The 25,375-nt window shown below is 34.0% G+C and overlaps 1 protein-coding gene and 1 pseudogene across 3 annotated transcripts; both read right to left on the bottom strand.

Annotated features, from left to right (window-relative positions):
• Window positions 1-394: 394 nt before the first annotated feature.
• On the bottom strand, window positions 395-6,530 carry LOC146917349 (TMV resistance protein N-like). 2 transcript variants are annotated; one of them, XR_015015566.1, is made up of 6 exons: window positions 5,886-6,530; window positions 4,441-5,545; window positions 4,108-4,326; window positions 3,452-4,015; window positions 1,260-3,342; window positions 395-934 (listed from the first exon to the last, which is right to left on the bottom strand). XR_015015566.1 is itself a non-coding variant. In XM_085719172.1 (6 exons), the coding sequence occupies exons 1-6, from the start codon at window positions 6,389-6,391 to the stop codon at window positions 2,608-2,610; spliced, it is 3,012 nt and encodes a 1,003-aa protein (XP_085575298.1). In that variant the 5' UTR covers window positions 6,392-6,424; the 3' UTR covers window positions 2,476-2,607. The 2 variants fall into 2 exon arrangements, 1 of the variants encoding a protein (XP_085575298.1); XM_085719172.1 differs by lacking the exon at window positions 395-934 and having other exon boundaries at window positions 2,476-3,066; window positions 3,184-3,342; window positions 5,886-6,424.
• A 5,160-nt stretch (window positions 6,531-11,690) lies between these two features.
• Window positions 11,691-18,155, bottom strand: LOC146917348 (TMV resistance protein N-like; annotated as a pseudogene). The gene is made up of 6 exons (XR_015015564.1): window positions 17,568-18,155; window positions 16,220-17,336; window positions 15,825-16,043; window positions 15,249-15,681; window positions 12,599-12,885; window positions 11,691-12,512 (listed from the first exon to the last, which is right to left on the bottom strand). The product of XR_015015564.1 is annotated as a TMV resistance protein N-like (transcript).
• Window positions 18,156-25,375: the final 7,220 nt, after the last annotated feature.

Genomic DNA, 25,375 nt, shown 5'->3' with positions numbered 1-25,375 from the left:
GTTTTCATTCTACTCTTGGTACGACCCTGTGCTTTTTTTGGTTCTATACTTTTGCCAAATGGGAAACTTCCTTCCCATTTCATATTTCTGTAAACTATACATCACTTTTCCTAAATTCTCCTTTCCAAGTAATTTCTTTAAAGTAATGTGAATGTCTTAAAGAAGAGAAAGAAAAAAAAGGTAAAAGTTTAAGGGAAGCTTCAGTATGAATGGAGAGACATATAAGGTGATTGGACCTCCAAAATCATATAGCTTTCCATGGGTTAAAAAATAGCACACATTGATAGATTATACATATGATACTATGAAAGTAGTATGGAAAGCCTAGAATCAAAGATGTCCAAGGATAAGGAAGAGGAACACACTGCTCCAAACTTACTTGTTGCGCAAGATATCAAAACTCTAAGTTGAAGAAACTATTATAACAGATTAGTTAGTTAGTTACAAGTGTAGTAGCTATATTCTCACAATATGTACAAACTCTTGTATTCTTAAAATCAAATTAATTGCAATATGAACACTCTGTTAATTTGCACTAGGACTTAGGTTGTTTCTGCTACACGAGTTCTGTCTCAGAAAACTGATTTGGCAGAGAAGTGTTTTTACACAAGAATAACTTATTAATCCCAAGAGCCATCCAATGTTGTTGCTGCTACACAAGTTGTCTTAGACACTTTCAAGTTCTGACTTTCATGTGATTTACTCTTTCCATTAGGATCGGTGAATATCACATCTTCCTTCGTGCTTCCTTTCGTCTTGAACACGTTGATTCCAATTTCTGTACTGAGATTGAAATTCTCAAAACTCTACAACTGAGCTGCAAAGCATACCATTACTAACTGCCCTTTCGAACAGCCAACGGATTTTGTGGTGCGCGCGACCTCTAGGTATCTCGCATGACAATGCAAATAGCCAGATGACCACAGATGGATTCCTGACAATGTACAGTAAAAGAACAGGTGATGCTTAGTTCTGGTTAGAGAAAAGATGTGTAAAGTACCGATAACAGGCTGCAATCATCGGGAATGGATTCTCCATGTTCAACTTTATGAGAGAAAATGTTATTTAAAAAAGGGGATAGGGAGATTGAAGGAAGATGTTAAAAACATCACTTCCTCATTTTATAATATAAGATAAAGTTTGTATCGCCCTACCTGTGGGACAAAAGCTACTCATTTACATTAACGGTCTTTTTCAAATGATCTTTCATAAAGATTATGATTAAAATCCTTTATGCTTTTGAAGTATAAGGATCTTACTTGTAACACCATTCATCTTGGATCCGGCGCAATTTATTAGATGTTGTGTGAAAGTAGCCAACCTCCACTACACCTTTTAGAAGTTATCGACAGAACGGATACATCTCGAGGCCTTGAGAGATGGATTCCCAAACTTTCATTAGACCTGATTGCTTCTGATGTCTCTGAAGCACCCTTTTGTAATATTTGAACAAAAATTCAAGTTGATAGCCATGGCTTCTCCTTTCTGCAGGACAGAAGCATTCAAAATATATGTGATAAGTAACATAATATACGTTATGTTGCAACAGAGACGATCGATATATATATAAACTAAGCATTTATATCAATATAAGTTAAGCATTTAGATCACTTTAAACCTTTTGCGTGCTTATAAGTTAGTGGAATATCAATTATATATCATGTTTCAATGGCAATCACGTTAAATTTCATTCATAAAAAGTTAAAAATCCAAGTACTTTATTTGTTCAAAAAAAAAAAAATCCAAGTACTTTGTTTAGGCTATTAATTATTTCACTCAAAAGGTCAATTCAAAATCCCACATTAAGATACAATAACTCATGAAGAATTCAACATCAAATTTCAACTTTATACGCTTAAAGTGGCTAGAATTTAAAATAAGATAGTCTACTTGTTGAACTTTGTGAAGTTGCAAACTCTTTCAGAACCCTCAATTCGACATTTCGAACCATTAGGAAAGGTAGGCAAATTAAACAAAATATATAATTGGTAAGCTTTATGTGTAAAATGTTTTCATTTATAATTTCTAAAACTTCTATAAATCAAGGAAAAATTATCCCCCTTATTATTAAGCAGTGACAGAGACATGGACACTAGACTTGATAGTGACCGATACACGACTTTGATAGTTAATTGAGAAAATAACATATTTGAATGTAATCACATGTGTTGGTATCGTGTTGGCGTTGGACACGGACACATGTTGGATACCAACATGCCTTCAATGAGAAGTGTTTGTGGTACAAAGCATCCTCGACTGTGAATTGAAACAATATTTTAAGATTGCACAAACATCATCCAAAAAATCTAACATCATGTCTCATCATTAGAAAAACTTCTCCAACTAGAAACAACGAATTTGCAATTGACTATATACAGAAATTAATCAACATTTGTAATAATGAAAATGATATAAAGTGTAGACAGCAAACCACAAACCTCCAATGTTGAGATTGAGGGTTAAATTTATGACCAAGGAATGTACCCTACATCTTTATTTCAGATTGTTTCGTTATCTTTTGTGATAATGAAGGATTTGTGAATATCATTTCCCCCACATCCTCCTCCAATTTGATGCACCTAGACTAAGGAATGTACCCGAAGTCTTTCAACTATTAGGATTGTTCAATATCACATCCTCCTTCATTTTGCTTTTCTCCTTGTGCATTCCAATTAGAAACTGTGTACTAAAATAATCAGCATCCTCCTCTGTCTCTGAAACTCCAACTTCCATCAATCTTTGCTTTTTTAGAGGAGGCACAAATTGTGATAATGAAGTATTACTATAATTGAAAAGATATTCATCTAGTTTTCTCTTTCTACTAGAAGGATTGGTGAATACCACATCCCCCTCCGTGTTGCTTTTCTCCTTCCACGACACGTGGATTCCTATTTTAATCTCTTTCTCATCACTGCTTAATATGTTAATCTCTTCCTCATCCTCCTCCGTGTCACTCCAATCATTACGACCATATATCTTGCACTTAAGCTCCACATGGTTCCATTCATTATTTTTAAATGCTTCGTACAGTTCATCAGGCTCATTTGCAAAACTCTCGTTAATACCCTGATCCAATTTCAGATCAAACAAAAATGCATGTCCCCAGATTACAACATCATCATCATCATCATCAACATAATAGAACAAACGATTGCCATTGAGAAACAAGAATTGTTCATGTACCACATATTCCGGAACAATAATAATACAAGTTATAGAAGGGATCTTTTTACGAAACCAGAAGGAAATTGTGTTTTCCCTGCTTTGGTGCTCGAACCAATCTGGAATCCCTTCTGTTCCGCTTGGCAAAATAATATTGGTACATCCAGCGTCATGTAGTTGCTGTTACATTAGGAATAAAATATAGTATTACACAATAACATTCTTCTACTTGAATAATAAATGAAATACTACATATCAAATACTACTGCAAGATAAAACAATAACAAACCTGACTCAATAACATTCTTCTGCTTGAGGAACTCAATGATTTGCAATCTATTGCAGACAGGTAATTTAGATTCGGTGGAATCCCTCTAATTTCCTCAAGAAAATTGCAGTCATCCAATACAAGCTCCCTAAGATGGTGACATTCACTAAGGCACTCGGGAAGATTTTTTAAATTGACAAATGATATGCTTAAGTGACGAAGTTCACTGAGATTTTTAATTGAAGATGGAAATTCTTCTATGGAAGTATAATATATCTTGATATCTTTTATATTTGTCATCTTGCATAATAATTCTGGAAAATTCTTGAGACTCGAACACTCAGATAATTCCAATTCCTTAAGAGAGGGCAATTGTAAGGGTGGAAAACTCTCAAGCTTGTTGCAACCCCATGCATCTAAGATTTCAAGTTTAATCAGGTACCCAATTGAATTGTGAATTGTAATTAAACTATGACAACAATGAAATGAGAGCTTTTCTAAATTTGGAAGTCCAGAGACATCGGGTATATGAGTTAAATAGTCACTATTGTCCAATGTCAAGATTTTCATGTTGTTGAACTTCTTCTGCATAAACACAAATAAGAAACAAACAAATAAAAATAAGACACTATATATAATCTTATAGTAAATTTGGAAAATTATGTTATTTCACTTGCCTTGTTCGAAAAACATGATAGAGACTCCGAAGTAAATCCACTCCAATCCAATACTCTCAAACTACTCGGAAGATACTTGGGACCTTTAGAATAATTGTCATCTTCAATGATAAGTGTTTTGAGATTTGTCATCTTCTTGAAGGCCTTTTCATTCATGTCTATTACAGGTTCCGTTGAGGGACGATATTCCAGATTTATGATTTCAATTTTACTACTTCCCTTTAAACAAAAAAAAAAAAAATTAAAATTTAATCAACCACAATACAAATAACTTATAGAGCTGGAAAGTCATGGTAAGCTAAAAAACAAATTGTTCATAGAAATCAATCTTACTGTGTTTTCTTGTAAAACATGAACAATATCATCACAACACCACAACCTACTGCGCCTTCCAGGCTCTTTAATTGATTCTTGTCGGACGATTTCTTTACCCATGTCCTCTATCAAGTCATGTAAAGTCACTTCACCCAGATAACTAATCTTTATGAGAGATTTATCAACCAATACTCCAATGTGGCTTTTTATGCAATAACCATAATGACAATGAAGTAACTCTTGGGTATACTCTTTTTCATGCCCTTTAAAGAAACAAGCAATATCCAAAAAGACACTCTGTTGTTCTTCATCCAAAGCGTCATAGCTTATTCTAAGTATCTTTTGAATATCTTCATGTGGAATTCTTTCATACTTATCTAATGTAGACTCGCATTCTTCTATACTCTTTCCAAACAAGTTGGAACCCACTACTTCTAAAGCTAATGGAAGGCCAGAAGCATATTTAACTGCACGATTTAAAATGTAATCATAGCTTGCATCAGTTTTGTTACATTTAAAAGCCTTCGTTCTTACCAATTCAAGAGCTTGTTGCTTATTTAAACCATATGCTTCGTATATTTTCTTAATTCCATGAGATGATAACAAACATTTGTCTCGAGTGGTAATGATGACTCTGCTGCCACGACCAACCCAATTAGGCTCTCCAATCAAAACCTGCAATTGCTTTATTCTGTCAACGTCATCGAGAATCAACAAAACTTTCTTCTGACATAGCCTTTGTTTTATGATTGGGATTCCTTCATTAACATGTCCAAACTTAGTTTCAAATCCAATTGATTTGGAGAGGAGCTGCTGTTGGAGATACTCTAAGCCATGTTTAACTGAATTTTCTCTCACATTGTGAAGGAAACACTTGCATTCAAATTGATTACCAATCAAATTATAAACTGCTTGAGCAAGTGTTGTTTTACCCATACCTCCAGTTCCAAGGATTCCTATAATGCAGACTCCATCATTAGATCCCAAGTCTAGAAGTGAATTCACTTCTGATATTCGAGATTGGAGACCAACAAGGTAATCAGCAACATGTAAAGGAACTTGGTTAATCTTGTTGGAGACATCTGTAACTATTTTTTCAATAAAATCACGTTCATATTCATTTCTGTCCAATCATAAATATTCAAATAAGTGCATCAGAATAACTATCACATATATGTATTGATATATAGCAATGACACTAATAAAATCATGTTCATATTGATTTCTGTCCGATTATAATATTCCAATTCAAATTGTTACAACATACTGATCCACTGATCTAATTTTATCTATACGAAAGTAAAATAAAAAACATATATCTTTTGCCTTTAACACATTTAACTTAAGAAGATGATATATATATATATATATATATATATATATATATATATATATATATTTGCGTGTGTGTATGTGATGTGTCTGTGTGTGCAGTCAAACAAGATTAAAATGAAGAAGGGTACCCAAGATTGAAATGGTGTCCAGCTAAGTTAGCAGCTTGGTTTAGAGCTATCTTCCATTTCTCCAACCGCTTCATCTCTTGGTCATTATTTCGAAACGCCTCTTCATATTTAGCAATTGCTTCACCATAACTGTTATTCAGTTTTCGCACATAAGAAGGTTCGGTGCCACAGAAAACAGGAATAACCGTGCTACCCTTTTTATTGGAGCAATGAATGATGTGGACAAGTTCGTCTAAACAAAATGAAGAAGAAGCATAGTCCTTAGAGAAGACTATAATGGCAATCCTCGAGTCTTCAATGCTCTTGAGGAGCGAAGGTGTGATTTCATCACCTATCTGAAGGTCCTTGTCATCAATGAAGGTTCGGATTCCATTGTCAGAAAGGGCTTTGTAGAGATTTCCAGTGAAACCGAATCGAGTGTCGGTACCTCTGAAACTAATGAACACATCAAAGCTGAAACCATAAGCGAAGGAAGAAGAGGAGGAAGAAGGTGATTGCATAGCCATGAGAATAAATGGTAGTGAGAGTACTTTAGAGTGTTGTGTATAAAAATGCAAGCTAGTTTCGCTCAAGAGTTATTTATTAGTGTGCATTTAACATTAGACCAAGTGCAATGGTTGTTTATTCTTTGTTGAAAGACAAATTAAACAAACAAAAGCACTCCAATGGCTGTTTAGGGGCGAAACATCCTTCTCATTTCTCATTTTCCTATAGTCGTGTGGACCAGTCACAATTATTCTTCAACTTTTTCTTTAGTGAAAATCATTGCAGAACCTCGTGGCAATCTTTCTTTGTTACTTCATGAGTAAAATAATAGTATATGAAATGAAAATAAATGAAGTTGTTCTGTAGACTCAAAAATCAGAATGGAATAACAAATTTAAAAAGAAGAATAATAATGAATAGGTAATAGAGTACACTAGTTGTGTTATTTCAACATCACTGTATTTCTAATTTAAAAATACACAAAAACCAAATGACACCATATTTAACATCAAAACATTTTGATGACCAATAATAATTTCCCCTAATACAATGTTATATTTTTCATTGAAAATTATTCTGATATAAATGTTTTAAGGCAAATGTTAACTTGTGTCCTCAAGGGCCATATGTTAAGGAACTTACTATGGAACTATACGTATTAAAAGTCGTGGAGTCAACTTCTTAAAAATTAAATTATCATGTTTTCCAATGTAAAGTTGTTCATTTTAGGTTCCTTAACATGTGCCCTTAGAGCACAAATTAACATGACCCATGTTTTAATAAGAAAGGTTGAGTTGAGGGCAACATCATGATGGAGGCAGAGAATAGGGATCATAAAGCATCGAATATCTTAGTAATTATTAATGCGTCAAAAAGTTCTGATATATCCCATTTTGAATTTGCTAGCTAGTTAATTAACAAATGCATAAAACATAATATTCTCTTAACCAAATGAGACTTTTTTTTTTTTTTGACAAATAACCAAATGAGACTTTTATTAAGTGGGAAACTTCCTTCCAATTTCCTATTTTCTGTAAAGTAACCATCACGTTTCCTACATCCTTCTTCCATGTAATTTCTTTAAAGCAGTGTGAATGTCTTAAAAAGAAAAAAAAATGGTTAAAATTTGGGGGAAGCATCATTATGAATGGTCAAAAAGTAATTAAAACAGTAATTAAAGGGATAAAAAAGTGTTGACATTTAGGCTTTGTTTGCGAGTTGGGTTTTGGAAGGGAAGGGAGGGGAAGGAAAGACTTATGGAGAGGTAAACCCTTGTTTGCGAGTTTTAAAAAAACAAGGGAAAGGTTTTGGGGGTTTTGAAGGGCTTCATTTATCCAATTTTAAAGTTCCCCCAAATTGGGGTTTTGGGGGGTTAAACATACAAATTGACAATTTTGCCCTCATAATAATTTAAAGTTCCAATTTTAAACATGACCGATTTATTACGATCTCTCCTTGAAAAACAATTTTTTCAAAACAGCTTATTTATACAAAACATCTTAATACGATCTCTTTTTCAAAAAAATCTTATTCAAAACAGCTTATTTATCCAAAACAGCTTGTTACAAACTCTTTTCAAAAAACTGCTTATTCAAAACAGCTTCTTTATACAAAACAACTTATTACGATCTCATTTTCAAAAACAGCTTATTTATGCAAAACAACTTATTACGACTTCTTTTTCAAAAACAACTTATTCAAAACAGCTTATTTATACAAAAACAACTTATTATGATCTCTTTTTCAAAAACAGCTTATTCAAAACAGCTTATTTATGCAGCTTATTACGACCTCTTTTACAAAAATAGTTTATTCAAAACAGCTTATTTATGCAAAACAACTTATTACGACCTCTTTTCAAAAAACAGCTTATTCAAAACAGCTTATTTATACAAAATACCTTATTACGATCACTTTTTCAAAAACTGCTTATTCAAAACAGCTTATTTATACAAAACGGCTTAATACGATCTCTTTTTCAAAAACAACTTATTCAAAACAGCTTATTTATCCAAAACAGCTTATTATGACCTCTTTTCAAAAATCAGCTTATTCAAAACAACTTATTTATACAAAACAACTTATTACGATCTCATTTTCAAAAAGCCAGCTTATTTATACAAAACGGCGTAATACGATTTCTTTTTTAAAAAGACATTATTCAAAACAGCTTATTTATGCAAAACAGCTTATTACGACCTCTTTTTTAAAAACAACTTATTTATGCAAAACAACTTATTACGACCTCTTTTTCAAAAACAGCTTATTCAAAACAACTTATTTATCCAAAACAGCTTATTACGGTCTCTTTTTCAAATACAACTTATTCAAAGCAACTTATTTAAAAAGAGATCGTTTTGTATAAGCTGTTTTTGAAAAAAGAGATCATAACAATATGTTTTGCATAAATAAGTTGTTTTAAATAAGTTGTTTTTGAACAAGAGATCGTAATAAGCTGTTTTACATAAATAAGTTGTTTTTGAAAAAAGAGGTCGTAATATGTTGTTTTGCATACATAAGCTGTTTTGAATAACCTGTTTTTTGAAAAGAGGTCGTATTAAGTTGTTTTGCATAAATAAGCTGTTTTAAATAAGCAGTTTTTGAAAAAGAGATCGTAATAAGTTATTTTGTATAAATAAGCTGTTTTGCATAAATAAGTTGTTTTGAATAAGTTGTTTATGAAAAAGAGATCGTAATAAGTTGTTTTGGATAAATAAGCTGTTTTTGCATAAATACGCTGTTTTGAACAAGCTGCTTTTTGAAAAGAGGTCGTATTAAGTTGTTTTGTATAAATAAGTTGTCTTTTAAAAAGAGATCGTAACAAGCTGTTTTGGATAAATAAGCTGTTTTGAATAAGTTGTTTTTGAAAAAGAGATCGTAATAAGTTGTTTTGCATAAATAAGCTATTTTGAATAAGGTGTTTTTAAAAAAGAGATCGTAATAAGTTGTTTTGTATAAATAAGCTGTTTTGAATAAGTTGTTTTTTGAAAAGAGATCGTAATAAGTTGTTTTGTATAAGCTTATTTTTTAAAAGAGATCGTAATAAGCTTATTTTTAACCTTTTCTTTTCTTCCCCGCAAAACTCGCAAACAAAGCTTAAGTGTCACATGTTCTTGCATAACTAAATTTTCAATAATATCTTTTCTCTTCGGATTTGTTTGGCATATCGTGCTGAAATTTCCTTTTCACTTGTCGTTACTTTATGAACAAAAAACTTATTGCAAGGAATTGTTTTTCATATAGATCATCAAACCGTCAAGTGTCCAGAATATATAACATCTCACTGTAAAAATATTTGATTAAAATTTACACATATACATATCCAAACTTAAATGTATCAATAGTGACTGTGCCTGCATATTTTTCAAAATAACAAACCTTTTGTTCTTTTGCTTCTGTTAGATGAAATTTTGTATACTGTCCATAGCTAAAACCATAAATGATTCAACGAGAAGCTAAACATATTACGAAGGAACAACTTTATACTAAATTATTTGAAATACACACTACTTTCTTTACCATAGAACAAATAGTTAGGCATGGACACTAACATTTTACCAAAAAAACAGACTATTATAGATTTAAACATTTGTGAATAAAGTGCACAGACAGAACAGATTTAAAAATGAATACCAATGTACCGTGATTTAGGGTAAAATATACGGATTATGAATGAAGCAAACCCATAAATCATGGAAATCACAGTTAAACATTGACTAAAAGTGCATGCATTTGAGTTTTGAGCCATTATTTCCACACAAAAATAGTCATATGTGGACATTGTGGACCAAAATATGAATGTTATAAGTGAAGTGCTTACAGTATATGAAAAGCTTCTACTAATGAAGACAAAAAATAAACTGATTGAAGTTCTAAAGAAATAGCCTGAGATCTATTATTGATTGAAGTTCCAGAAAATATTCGGAGAAAATTCAAAGGACTGTACATTCAGAAAGAAATCCACGTGACAACATGATCGACACTAAAAGTATTCTCCTCCATGCTTCTTTTCTCCTTGCATAAGTGGATACTCATTTGTGTTTGTTCCTCGCGATACTTGAAATTTGAACTCTCTAAAACAATTTAAGTTCAACATGGATCCATTCATTGTTAAAAGTTCTTCGTTCAGTTCAGACACGAGTTCTCAGTGCCATTGACAGACAAATTGACTACTTTTTCAGTTATAGAAGGGATTTATTTACAACACCACAAAGAAATTGTATGTCTCATGATTTGGTGCTCGACCCAATCAGGAATCCCCTCTGTTCTGTTTAGCCAACAAATATTGGTGCCTCCAGTCTCGTGTAAATTCCCTTATTTTAGCGTAGGAAATATTACACAAATAAGTTATAAGTCTTTTAAATATCAGATATGAACATACCACAAATTTTGGAATATATTCCCTACCGTTTCTATTCTCTATTCTTCCATGCACCCTTGCAATAGCCAAATCTTAATTTACGCAATCAGATAGGGCAGCCAATAAATCTTATACTGATATAAAAAGCAAAAGATTTATTAAAGATTGTTGCAGCATCATTTATATAATAAAAAAAATCAACAATCTTTGAACAAAAAGAGTTAGCAACATCAAAGTTCCGATATTTGCTTTTTTTTAGTACTTATTACAAAGCACGTAAAATGTTCAAATACATTATCCAAGGTTGGCCTCCAGAATTTACATGTACTTCTACAATGGTATTGATTCACCAAGTAAGTTCATGCTTGTAAATGAAGAATAATGAAAGCATCAAATTCAAACAATATCTGCAGCACAAACATCCTCCACAAAAGTCGCGACTCTTGCAAAAGGAGCTGATAAATGTCGGTTCTCAGATTCAGTTCTTTATCCCACATTACTTCCTGTAGATCAAAAAGCTCATTTCCAGTAAAACCAAAAAACCAGAAAATACAGCAGGTTCTGCCCGAACCAAAACCACAGCCGCAAATCAACCACCAAGGCAAAAACGAGGGTTCCAACACCATCCGTAGAATAAACACGTCGCGCAATGAAAAGTGTACACTTAGTAATAGTAAATTTAACTTTATCAACTAAATGTAAAGCAATATTCAAAAACTTCTTCAAACCCATTATTACAGTGTTTAGGCTATTAATTAACTACTTCACTCAAAAGATCCGTTCAATTCCGCCATAACAAGCCAAAGTTTTATTAATCTTTACAATAACTCCAAAAAATAATTCTGTAGGAAAGTGTCTAAAATTTACAATAAAACATTCTACTAATTGAACTAAAGCACTTGCAAACTCTGATTAAAAATACAGTGGTTCAAAATTCGACATTTTGAACCATATGAATAGGGATAAAAATAAAATAAAATAAAAGTTGGTAAGATTTATACATAAAAATGTTTTAATTATAATTCCATCAATCAAGTATGATAAACCATCTTGCTCATGAAGCACACACAGACACCTGACTTGACACTTACATTGGTTTGTCGACACCAATAGTAATTTAAGAAAGTAACATACTTAAATATATTCACATGCGTTGGTGTGTGACAGTGTCAAACACAAACACATGTTGGGCACCAGATACACCTTCCATGAGAAGTGTTTGTGGTACAAAACATCCTCCACATTATATTCAAACAATAATGTAAAACGTAAACAGAAAACGACAACCCTGCAATTAATTGAGAGAATCTAGCTCCGGTGGTTCTTTATACCTAATAATCCTCTAATTTTGATTCATCAGAACCAAAATAAGGATCAGTGAATACCACATTCTCCTCCTCCGTGTTGCTTTTCTCCATTAACGCGTGGATTCCCATTTGTACACCAGGATTCCCCCAATCCTCCAACTGAAACTGCACATGGATCCATTCATTTTTCAAAAGTCTTTCACAGAGTTCATTATGTTCTTCCAATTTCATATGAAACAAAGTTGTATGGCCCGGATGCCCATAGATTTCAGCGTAGAAACCATTCACACAAAAATTGACTCTTGAGTATTTCCTACTGTCTTCCGAAAGAATAATAATAAAAGTAATAGAAGGGATCTTTTTACGAAACCAGAAAGAAATTGTGTTTCCCCTGCTTTGGTGCTCAAACCAATCTGGTATCCCCTCTGTTCCATTTGGCAGCCAAATATTGGTACATCCAGCCTCATGTAGTTTCTGTTAGTTTTGAATACGATATATTACATTATCTATTATATATCAATATCAAACACTATATATTGCAAGATAAAACAGCAACAAACCTGACTCAATAACATTCTTCTACTTGAGGAACTCAATGAACCGCATCCAAAAGCAAAAACCTCTTCAAGATTTGGTGGAATCCCTCTAATTTCCTTAAGAGATGTGCATTCATACAAACGAAGATGCTTAAGATGGTGACATTCACTAAGGCACTCAGGAAGAATTTTGAAATTGTTATTTGATAAGTATAGTTCTTCAACATTAACACACCATTTAAGAACTATTTGGAGACATTCAACTGAGAGGTTGCACTCTTTGAGAGTAAGCTTTGTCACATTTGAAAACACTATGGAATGCATTGTCACGACCCAAAGTTCAATATCGTGACCGGCGCACGAACTAGAGCATCCTAGTCCGGCAAGCCTATTGACGACACTTGACAAAGTATAATTTAAACAATTTTCAAATTGAATTTCACTTAAAATGATATCCACTGAAATTTCGACAGAGTATCCTCTATATTTTGAATAATTTCCAAGATATGACATAACTAGATGTTTGTTCAACTCAAAACAAAACATTTGTCGACTACCAATAGCTGCAAATACATCGACCATTCAGTTTATACATAAAGGAGACCTACCAAAGAATGACATTGACATATCTTTAACTCTGCTACAAGCTTTCTACGCACTTGACTTTGAATCTGAAAAAAATAAGAAGAAGGGGTAAGTCATAAAGACTTAGTGAGGAGACAACAATCACCACCAACTAGAAGGGAAACACACATGGGCACGAGTAATTAAGTTTCTCAAAATCTAATGTTCATTTACAAACTAGCAACCGAATAAAATTCTATTAATCCAAAATCAAATAAGAATATTTCTGAGTCCAATGTCGCCGACATAACAAATATGTTGCTCTTAGCTTGTTTAGCCAAACTGTAATAAAATGAACCAAATTATTAAGGACATTTTTATAACACCTTTTAAACCGTGAGTTTATCCTTCTGGTACAACCTTACTACAAGCCATCACATATCTAACATTTAGACACAACATGAATATTTCTGCTTGCAATTACTTTGTATCATTGTACGTGAAAAACAATATCATGAATAAGAGTATTTCTAATCTCAATGTTGTAAAGAGGTGAAAATAGGATTACAAGCCTTTAGAAAATATATCGCCGAAAATCATAACAAAAGCCTTTAAAAATATATTGTCGAAAATCTTGAAAAAAGTCTTTAAAGAAAATATAGAAAACTCCATTTAGTAAAAATAATCAAAATGGGTGAATCGAGAACTAGCTCCATCTCGTTGATAGCCCTCTCCTCCTAATGGTGGCCTTTCCATAGGGGCGGCTCCATCTAACGGATAGCTCTTTTCTCTCGACTCAAAACAAAGTATAAAACATTTTCAATTAGGGAGTTAACCTCTCATTGATAGCCCTCTCCTCCTAATGGCGGCCTTTCCATTGGGGCGGCTCCATCTAACGGAGTAACTCCGCCTAATTGAAATCACATACTAGGTGCACCTAGGTCGTCGTCATTATAACCATAATTTTCAAAACACCATTCTTAAAACACAATGCTAAAACCATATTTCACAACATAGCGCAACTTATTTCAAAATATGTATCATCAGTACTCAATCGAAAGTCTACTACTTATAAACATAAGTAAATCCAAATTCAAATCCAATTCAGCGTACAAATTAATATCAAACCTTTCGTAAACGCATATTAATATCGAAAATCCCGAGAACATATATCTCAAAACCTTATTTCTTCATTTCTCAAAACTCATGTCATAGTATAGGCAACCAAACCTCAATTGCAAAACCTTTGCTCAATAAATCATAGACAAGTTCAAATAGAGACCATATTAATATTCATGACCTTAAACATAAATTTCAACGACAAGAAAATGTTCAAAGGGTGTGCTTCCCGTTTTGATAAATACTTTAACTTATAAAATCACCAAAATATCAATAATAACGATAATTAAAATAAGTGATAATGATTGTCATCAACTCACAGTTATGATGAATCAACTCAATTGCGCTGCAACAACTCCTTATTGTACAGAAAAGACAGCAACAGTTCCCTTCTCCTAGCCTTCTAAGTGCATCGACTCTAGCCTCTAAATCTCTTATTTTGCTTCAATCTTCAAGTATTAACATTCTTCTAGCTTCCATCAAATTTCTAGCTACCAAATCAACTCATAAGCATGGCTTACAAGCCCTCAATGTAGGCCACAAGAACTAAAACGAAATTGGGGTTTGATTTGTAGTTAGAATAAGTTTTCTAGTTCTAAGAAGAATTGAAAGATGGTGATTCGGTGATTAACTAAAGGAACATAAGTGTGATGCTAGATATTGGTGATTTGGGGTTGTACTTGTTTATCTCCCTTTTCATATACTATGGTTTGCTATCCTATCCTAATCTATTAATGACTCTTAAGTTTGAAAATTGATGGCTTGAATGAGAAAATGTAGAAGAATGAAATGAAAAAGGATGATGAATCATGGGGTAGTGGGAACAGAGAGAAAGGGGAAAGGTTAGATGGAAGAGTGGAAAGAGAGAGAAAACTCTCGATTCTTCCTTACATACATATATAAATAAATAAATAAATAAAAAATCTTTTTTTTTTGTACACATTTTCTTTTTCTTTCTTTTATTTATTTTTTTATTTAAAAAAAATGAGACGGTGCGTTTCATGCATTTTGTCATTCTGTTTTGGGAACCTCAGCATTTCACCCCGTACATATAACTCATCAAGTTCACTGAGATTTTGAAATGAAAGTGGCAATTCTTCTATGGAAGTACCATATAAGTGGATATCTTTTATATTTTTCATCTTGCATAATAATTCTGGAAAACTATTGAGACTCTCACAACAAGAAAGTTTCAATTCTTTAAGAGATGCCAACCCTAAAGATGGAAAACGTTCGAGCTTCCAGCAACCAAATGCATTTAACCTTTCAAGTTTATTAAGGTGTCCAATCGAATTGTGAATTGAAATTAATTTAGGACAATATTCAAACGAGAACTTTTCTAAATTTTGAAGACCTGAGACATCAGGTATATGGGTTAAATATTTACAACTGTCCACTGTCAAGACTTTCATATTCTGGAACTTCTGCATAAACACAAGGAAGAAACAAATACACAAATTAAAAATCAAACACTGTAATACTCATAGTGATTTCTTTTGTTGACGGAAACAAAATCATTGCGAATTTATAAACATATACAATATGAAAATCAAGTTATTTCACTTGCCTTGCTTAAAATACTAGATGATAGAGACTCTGATAAACATCCACTCCATTTCAATACTCTCAGACTGCTTGGAAGATACTTGAGACCTTTAGAAAAATGGCCATTTTTAATGATAAGTGTTTTCAGTTTTGTCATCTTCTTGAAGGCCTTTCCTTTCTGGTCTACTACAGATTCCATGGAAGGGAAATTCATATACATCATTTCAATTTTGTTAGTTCCCTTTTAACAAAAAAAAAAAAATGAAGCAAACCACAATAAAAGTAAGAGACAGAGAAATTTACATGTAATTAAGTGGAAAAAAAATACTAGTATGAGATGGTCATATTTAGTCCACAAAAAGCAAAGTCATATTAAAACTAAATAACGAATTGAACATAAATATCAATCTTACTCACAGTGTTTTCCTTTAAAACATGAACTATATCTTCTTGACGCCATAACCTACTTCGTTCTCCAGGCTCTTTAGGTGATTCTTGTCGGACTACTTCTTTACCCATGTCCTTTATCAAGTCATGTAATCTCACAGCATTAATAGATCCCGAATGGTAACAAGTATTAATCTTAACGAGAGATTTTTCAGCCAACACTCCTAGATGATGTGTTATGCAATGGCCATAATGAACACGAAGTATATCTTCAAACTCCTCCCATCCACGTCCTTTGAAGTAACAAGCAATGTCTAGAAAGACACTCTGCTGCTCTTCCTCCAAAGCAATATAGCTTATTTTAAGTATCTCATGGATCTTTTTATTGGGAATCTTTTCATATCCATCTAATGTACCCTTCAATTCTTTTATGCTCTTTCCAAACAAGTTGGAACCCGCTATTTCTAAAACTAAGGGAAGGCCCGAAGCATATGAAACTGCGCGATTTAAAACGTCTTCATAACTTGAAGGTACTTTGTTATTTTTAAAAGCCATCCACCTCAACAATTCAAGAGCTTCTGTCCCATACAACCCTTCTACTGGATATGTTCTTTCTATATCATGACTGGTCAGTAAATGTTTGTCTCGAGGTGTAATGATGACCCTGCTTCCACGGCCAAACCAATCAGGTCCTCCGGCCAGAGCATGTAGTTGCTCCATATCGTCAACATCATCGAGAATCAAAAGAATCTTCTTTCTACACAGCCTTTCCTTTATGATTGGAATCCCCTCACAAACATGATCTAACTTGATTTTCGATCCAGTTGTTTTTAGAAGAAGCTTCTCTTGGAGATGTTTCAAGTCATTTTGAGCTGAATTCTCTCTCACATCGTGAAGAAAACATAAACCTTCAAATTGATCAGCAACAAAATTATAGATTGCTCTTGCAAGTGTCGATTTACCCATGCCTCCAGTACCATAAAGTCCTACCATGTGGACCTCATCCTTAGATCCCTTATCAAGAAGCAATTTCACTTGTTGTACTCGAGACTGCAATCCAACAGGGTAATTGGCAACATGTAAGGGCTGACGACTGATCTTGTTGGAGATTTATTTGACTATCTCTCCAATCAACTTGTATTCGTATCTATTCATGTCCAATACGAAAAGTTAGTATGTAACAACATCACAATCACATCCATGTGCTCATAATACATTATACATTTCTAACTATTTCGACATATAAATAACTAATACTTGTTTAAAAACGTATATAAAAAAGGTATTTCCCATTTAACCTTTAAGATGAGATTATTGTATTGAAGTTGAAGAAATAGAATATAAAAGGGAAAAATAGGATTTAAGTAAAGTTGGGTACCGAGGAGGACTATCATGGTAGCCGGACAAGTTAGCAGCCTGGCTCAGAGCCACTTTCCATCGCTGCAACCTCTCCATGTTATCCTTATCATTTTGAAACCTTTTTTCATGCTTAGCCAATGCTTCACCATAGCTACCTGTATGATGGCACACATTAGTAGGATCCACACCAAAGAAAACAGGCAAGACGAGGCGACCCTTTGTCTTGTAGCAATGAATAATGTGAACAAGTTCGTCCAAGCAAAATTTTGAAGAGGCATAGTTGATAGAAAACACAGGAATAAAAATCCTAGATTCTTCAATGGCCTTGATGAGTGATGGTGTGATTTCATCTCCTCTTTGAAGATCATTGTCATCAATGAAGGTATGGATTCCCTTGTCAATAAGAGCCTTGTAGAGATTGCCCTCAAAACCGTACCGAGTGTCAGTTCCACTAAAACTGAGGAACACTTGGTAAGTGAATCCATAGGAAAATGAAGAGGATGAGGAAGGTGACTGCATAGCCATGAAAATTGTGAGAAATTGGATGAAAAAAGATCAGTTTGAGAATGCAGAATATGACTGCGTAAGTTTTCGTGGTTTGTGAATGATGTGAAATCTTTGATGAGTAACTTTATAACAAGGAGAAACTTCCTGGCCACTTCCTATAGCTGTGTGGACCAATCATACAATAAATATCGCTGTACTACAAGACTGTTAACATGTTTTAGTTTTCAACTGCTTTTATTCTTCTGTTGCATGTAATTTTTCACTTTGTTACTTAATTAATCAGTGTGTTAAATTACATGAAATTAAAATAAATGCAAGCTATTCCATTCAAACATCTAATTAAAGAAAGTTGGTAATGAATACATAAATAAGTTCTGATCGTATTTTCATTTTAAACTAGAGTAAATTACACTCCCCTCCCCCTCAATTACACTCCCCTCCCCTCTTATGTTAAAATATAAGCTCTTCTCCCTTGAAAAATAAAATTTATAGTCCCCCCCTTATAAGATGATTGAATTACAATCCCCTCCCTAGAGTAAAGTGTAGATTTTAACATAAAGGGGGAGGGGATTGTAATTCAAACTTCTCTTAGAGGAGGGGAGTGAAATTTTTTCTAATATGTTTTAAATAAGAGGGGAGGGGAGTGTATATTTTAACATAAGAGGGGAGGGAAGTGTAATTCAAACATATTTAAGGAGAGGGGAGTGTAATTTACTCTTTAGACTAACTAGTTAGTTAGTTAACAACAAGATTAAGTTACTTAGCATAGATATGCAATGTTCTCGTTTCCAATTATCTTCTCAAGTTTTGGCTCTACATTTTACCACCAAATCTGAGATTCCTTCTCATCTTCCATGTGGATTTGCATGTCTTTGACAACCAACCATGCCTTGAAAATTGTTAGGGATATCAGCGCAATGCGGAAGCACAGGATCGATGCAATTGGGAATTAAAGAGAAGTAAGTAAAATAACAAGAGAAATAACACACAAGATTTACGTGGAAAACTCCTCAATATGAGAAGTAAAAAACCACGGGCGATCACGAGCAAAGTTCCACTATGTAAAAGAAAAGAGTACAACAAGTCCTCTTATAGTGATGAGGACAAAGGACAATATTTTCTCTCAATATCTCCTAAAATACTCTCTAAAATGGAACAAGAATTCTCACCAAAAATACACTCAAGTGTATGTTACAAAGTGTGTTAATTGTTATGTGATAACTCTCTATGTCCCAAGCCTTTCATGTTGCTTACATATATATAGGCCTTAATCTCTTACTTAAGAGTAAAGGAATCAAAGTTGGACCATCCACCTAAAGTAGGAGCTTGGAAGAAAATCATGATTTCTCTTGGTCAAGATTGTAGGCACATGTTGGCAGCAAATTAGGATTTCTCTTGGTCAAGATTGTAGGCACATTAAATCCAAGAGTTACTTACCTCACAAGTAAGTCAAACATAATGGCTTGTAAAAGTCAAACATAATGGCTTGAAAAAATCAAACATAATGGCTTGAAAAAATGGAGAATTAGAGCCACATAATCTAACAATCTCCACCTTGGTTCGAATTTGACAAGTGCTCATCACCAAATAAAGCCCCGAAGGGCACTTAAGTGTTGTAGAGACCAACCAAGTCCAGACAATGCTGAAATTTGGTATTTGGAAGTGGCTTGGTAAGCATATCTGCTGGATTCTCAGAAGTGTGAATCTTTTCAACTATAATTTCACCAGCAACAACAATATCTCGGATAAAGTGGTGTTTTACATCAATGTGTTTGGTCTTGTCGTGATAACGATTATTCTTGGTCAAATGAATAGCACTCTGGCTGTCACAAAACACAGTAATGTTTTATCTTGGTTTTCGGGTGTCAAACATTGATTACGTTTGAACCTTTTAAACCGGTGATATCTTATTTTTTTCTTGGGAAGGGAAAAAGTAAGCAAAACCCTTGAGAATCGAGGTCCGGGAGTTGTTTTCGCTACGGGAAGGTGTTAGGCACCCATAACGACTATAGTAACCTATAGGAACCGTCTTTAATTTCTACGCGCGCGCTTTATTTTTAAATGCTATTTTGAAATGTTATTTACACCTAAGAGTTACTAAATGAAGAATTGGAGGGAGAAGAATGTTTGAATTTTTATTTTATTTGAATTGAAGGAATTTTGTTCCTTGCCTACGTACCCGATTAAGGGATCAAATCCACCGTAGTTCTCTCTCAAAAATGTTTTTGTTTTTGTTGGTTGATTTTAGGTTTGAAAATGGAGTTTGAAGAATAGAAAGAGGCCTCAAGGGCATGAGATTGGAAAATAGTGAGGTTGAATTAGTGAATTGCAAAATATAGTCAAAGTATGATTATTTTCATTGGATTTTTGATTAAGAAAATAAAAGGAAAATTCAATGGGATGTTGGATCCCAAGGTTTATTTGGAAAAGATTTGAGTGAAGTTGTTCACATTTGTTTGGAAAATTGGTTTTTTCTAAGTATAAGTCCTAGGCATTCATCTAAACATACAATCCTAAACATACATCTAAACATGCATATTCTAGCTATAGTGGTGTGTGTGCATGTGTCGGTGCTTGTGTCGGTGTACATCATTAGAGTCCATTGTCCTTTACATCATACCCTAAATACATTCTATGGCCTCTTTGCCAAGAAATTAAAAGTGCATAAAGGAAGAATATTACAAAACCCCTAAGTGTTTACATTCTAACTTTGGTACAAATTAAATTGCATGAAAGAAGTAGAGATGAACATGGGATGCTATGGAGATGCTTATGAAATGATGAAGCATGAAGTGAAAGGAGTTAGTAGCACATGACAATATCAAAGGAAATAAGGCAAGAGAACTATTAGAACATAAAGGGTAGAAAACAAAGGCAAAATGAGTGCAAATATGGCTAAAATTTGTTTATGAAATGCAAGAACCAAGTGACCTATAATCCTCACATTCCAATACATTTTTAAAGGTCTAGAACTAGGTCTTGGAATGGGAATTAAGGCAACATGATTTACTTGGCATCTTAAAACAAATTTTAAGCATATTTACATTATTTAACTACACAATTAACTTGTAAGCTAAGTAACCTACCAAAATTCACAATTATGCAACAAAATCAAACACAAACAGTAGCTAAACCCTATGAAATCAAGAGGTATAGGTCACCAATATTCATCAAGCAATTTGGATTAAAACCAAGCAAATTTTCATTCACTTTTAGCACAAAATATCACGAAAATAGTAGAAAAAATTAACTCCTCATTTTTTTAACCAATTTTAACTTGTGGAAATTACTACACAATGCTACAAAAATACCAAGAAGCCCTCATGAATTTTTTTTGGAATTTTTTAAAGGTTTTTTTAAGCTAAAAATTACAAGAAAATTGCTAGTTTTAATCAAGAGTGGTGAAAAAAGTCACACATATTTTTTATCAAGTTTTATTGTGAAACAAGGTTATGCAGCATCAAGAAAATTATCAAAAAAAAATGTGGAAATTTATTTGGAATTTCTTGAAGAAATTTTTATCATGCAGGAGGTGTAAAAACATGCGACGTAGTGTAAATAGCAAGAAAAAGGAGGATAAAACGAAATTCAGCAGAGAGAGGCCCAGGCCCAAGGTCTTGGATGGATCCTGGATCATCCATTGGCTTCACAGCCTTTAGATTGATCCAGGTCCATGCTTGACCAAGATCTGACGGCTAGCAATGCACAACGCACAATAACACACATCAGGCACACCTTAACACTCAGTCTAGACCGTACACGTCACCCTGAAGCAGATCGAACGGTGAGGATGAAAGAAAAGATGGTTTAGGGGGTGAACCAGACTGGTTCAGGTGAACCGGTCCGGTTCGCTCCCTTATAAAAACAAAGAGCCGGTTTTCTTTTCATTTTAACAGATTCTTTCTCTTTCTTCTCCTCATCCTCTTCTCGTTCTCTCTTCCTCTCACCCTAACCCTAACGGCGCCGTTCATTTTCTTTGATGATCTAGGCAACATGATACTCTAAATTAACCCTAAATCCTCACATAATCTATGAATATGAACCCTAAATTTGAAACAAACGGTGAAACGTGATGGATCTGTGCACTGATTGTTTCGGTTTCGAAGTTTTTTAGTTTTTTGAAAGAACAGAGTTCGAAACTCTTCGATCTAACTAGTTTCACCGTTCGTTTTGACCATGGATTTTTCAATGATGCAAAAATGAGTAGGATCTGTGTGTTTGCCTAGCTTCGAACGAAAATCTGAGCAAGAAGATGATGAAACCTTCTTCGAACTCTCCTTGAGATTTCTGGTAAGTGCTTCAACGTTGTTTATCCTCTTCCTCTTCGATTCACCTCGAATTCGATCCCTCTTCTACTCTTCTTCGGTCTTCTTCTCTGTGATCACCCTAGGGTTTGGATTGCAGGGAGAAGACACCGATTCAGTGATGAAAATCTTCGTCGAAGATATTCTGAGAATCGAAATAGGCCAAAATTGAAACTGTTTTGTTGCTTTTTTTTGTGGAATCTACGTGCTAGATCATGAATTTCTTTGCTTGAATTGGTGTTGAATTGTGTTTCTGACGATTATTTTGGGACGAAATTGGTGTTGAATTGTGTTTGTTACGGTGGTTGTAAGGGCTGAAAGAGTTTGTTAGGGTTTGTTATGGTGGCGCGTTGCGCGCGTGAAAATGAGTTGGTGATTCTGTTTTTGATGAGTTGGCGATGATTGTGTGGTGTGGCAATGATTGGGAGCCTTTTATAGGCTGCCAAGTGTATTGTTGGACCAATTGGAACTGGACACCTGGATTTGGACTTGTTTGGCGTGGCCTTGGACTTATTTTTGGACTGGATTCTGGACTTGTTGTTTGAGGGACTAATCTGCAATTTGCTAGAATTGGAGGACTGGACTGTAAAAACAAAAAAAAAAAAAAAAAAAAGATAAAAAGAACGACCTGGACAAAAAAGGACTACCTTTGCAAAATTTGGAACCTAAGGGACTAAAGTGTAAAAGACTTAAACGAAAATTGACCTAAAAAAAAAAAGAAAAGTCTTAAAATAAAATGACATAAAGGGCAAACATGCAAAATTAGAAACTTTAGGACTTAGAAAAAAAAACTAAAAATAAAATTGGAATAAAAAATGGTAATTTGACTAAACGTAAAGTGAAACGTCTAAAACTTGACAAAACGGACTAAAACGAACCAATGGCCTAAATGAGGTACTTTAAAGTACCTCTCTGCCGAAATTTCGTGTGAAATGACCAAAATGCCCCTGGGGCTAAAACGACTAAAAATGGCTCAGATGCAAATTTTAAAATGGATTTTTAACAAGAAATTGAAGCAAAGACTTATACGAGCAAAATTAAAAGACTCAGAGACAATTTTTAGGATTTAAACAGAGCTTTGACACTTGAAATGACTAAAATGCCCCTAGGGGCAAAACTGACTCAAAATGACTTCAAATGCAATTTTTGAAATGGATTTTGACATAGAATTAAACAAAGACTTATTCAAACTATTTGAAAGGACTCAAACAAAATTTTGAAAGACTGAGAGAAATTTGACATAGGAAATGACTAAAATACCCTTGCATGTGAATTTTTGCAAACAATATTGAAATAAAATGCAGAGAAAGATGCAATTGATCAGAGACAGTTCAAATGACTTATAATGCAAGAAAAGAGGAATTGAGCTAGTATTTTTAGGTCCAAAATTAGGGTATAACAGCTGCCCCTATTTAAGTTTCTTTGTCCGGAGAGTCAAGAGACGAAGTCTTAGAGTTGACGGGACGAAGATACTTAAATATTAACATTTGCACTGCTTTTGGACATAAAAATATGCTTTCAGAGTTTCAAAGATATGAATGTTATGCAATACTTTGATTATGAATGCAAGACAGACAAACTGGAGTCTGTGGAACCTGTCATGTCACTGGGGATTTAGGTGGACATTGATAGGGTAGACAAACCAGGGAGTAGAAAATAAGGTGCAAGTTGTTCTTTGGGTCGAACTAGCCACTTGACCGGAAACATAGACACATAGGTAGATACGAGCTGTTCTTTGGATCGAACTTGACACGTGTTTGAAAATACGAACAGATAGACAGACACAAACTGTTCTTTTGGATTGAACTGGCTGTTTGGCTGAAGACATAGACAAAAGGGTTGATACAAGCTGTTTCTTTGGATCGAACTTGCTTGTTGGATTATCACCACATCATGTGGGAAAGTGCAGACTGTTCTCTTAGATCGAACTTGTCGTTTGACCGATAATAAAGCATAAGCTGGGTACAAACTGTTCTTCAGATTGAACTTGCCGTCTGACTGATAACAAGGCATGAGCTGGGTACAAACTGTTCTTCAAATCGAACTTGCCGTTTGTCTGGAAGCATAGGTATACAAGTAGGTACAAGTGGTTCTTTTTGGCTCGAACCTAGCACTTGACCAGTTAACAAGATACAAATTGAGAGTCTGGTTTAACAAGATACCAATTGAGGGTAAATTGTCATTGACCTGATTTGCAAATAGACATGACCATTTTTGTTGGCCCAAGAGTAGATTGAGAGTAAATTGACATTGATTTGAACTGAAAATTGACATCGAGAGTTGAAATTGACATTGACATTGACATTAACGTTGGCTTGGAAATTGAAATTGGCATTGACATTGACATTGACATTGGCAATTGAAATTGACATTGGAATTGGAATTGACATTGGAGATTTGACGTTGAAATTGGAATGAAATTGGAATTTGACATTGACATTGACATTGGCAATTGAAATTGTCATTGGAATTGGAATTGACATTGGAATTGGAATTGACATTGGATATTGGAATTGACATTGGATATTGACATTGGAATTGGAAATGAGATTGCTTCGAATTTGACAGTTGAAATTGAAATTGAGATTGGAAATTGTTTCGAATTGACATTGAATTGAAATTGAGATTGCTTCGAATTTGCCATTTGACATGATTGGAATTGAGATTGGAAAGTTGAGATTGCATCGAATTTGACAGTTGAATTTGACTTTGGCAGTTGGAATTGAAATTGAAATTGAAATTGAGTTTGACAGTTGACAGTTGGATATGCAACATGTATGTATGGTATAGCAAGATTATTGGATGTGTGAGCACATAAAATGCATGATTATGCATGTATGAATGCTTGAAAATGCATGATTGGTTTGCAACTTGACAGAGAAGTTTCATAAAGGCAGATGAGACATTGGAAGGTTGGGCACGTAGTGGCTCGTGCTGCAACATATTCACAGGGGAAAACCTCTTTGGAGAGACCGTCGTTGAAGGACGTATCAAAACCATGGCTGAGGGCAGTAAA

The sequence above is a fragment of the Medicago sativa genome, chromosome 6 (assembly GCF_051527215.1).
Source record: "Medicago sativa cultivar Bolivia chromosome 6, Bolivia_mono, whole genome shotgun sequence".
Lineage (NCBI taxonomy): Eukaryota > Viridiplantae > Streptophyta > Magnoliopsida > Fabales > Fabaceae > Medicago > Medicago sativa.
Note: the sequence above shows the minus strand (reverse complement) of the source record. Positions and strands in the feature narration are given on the sequence as shown.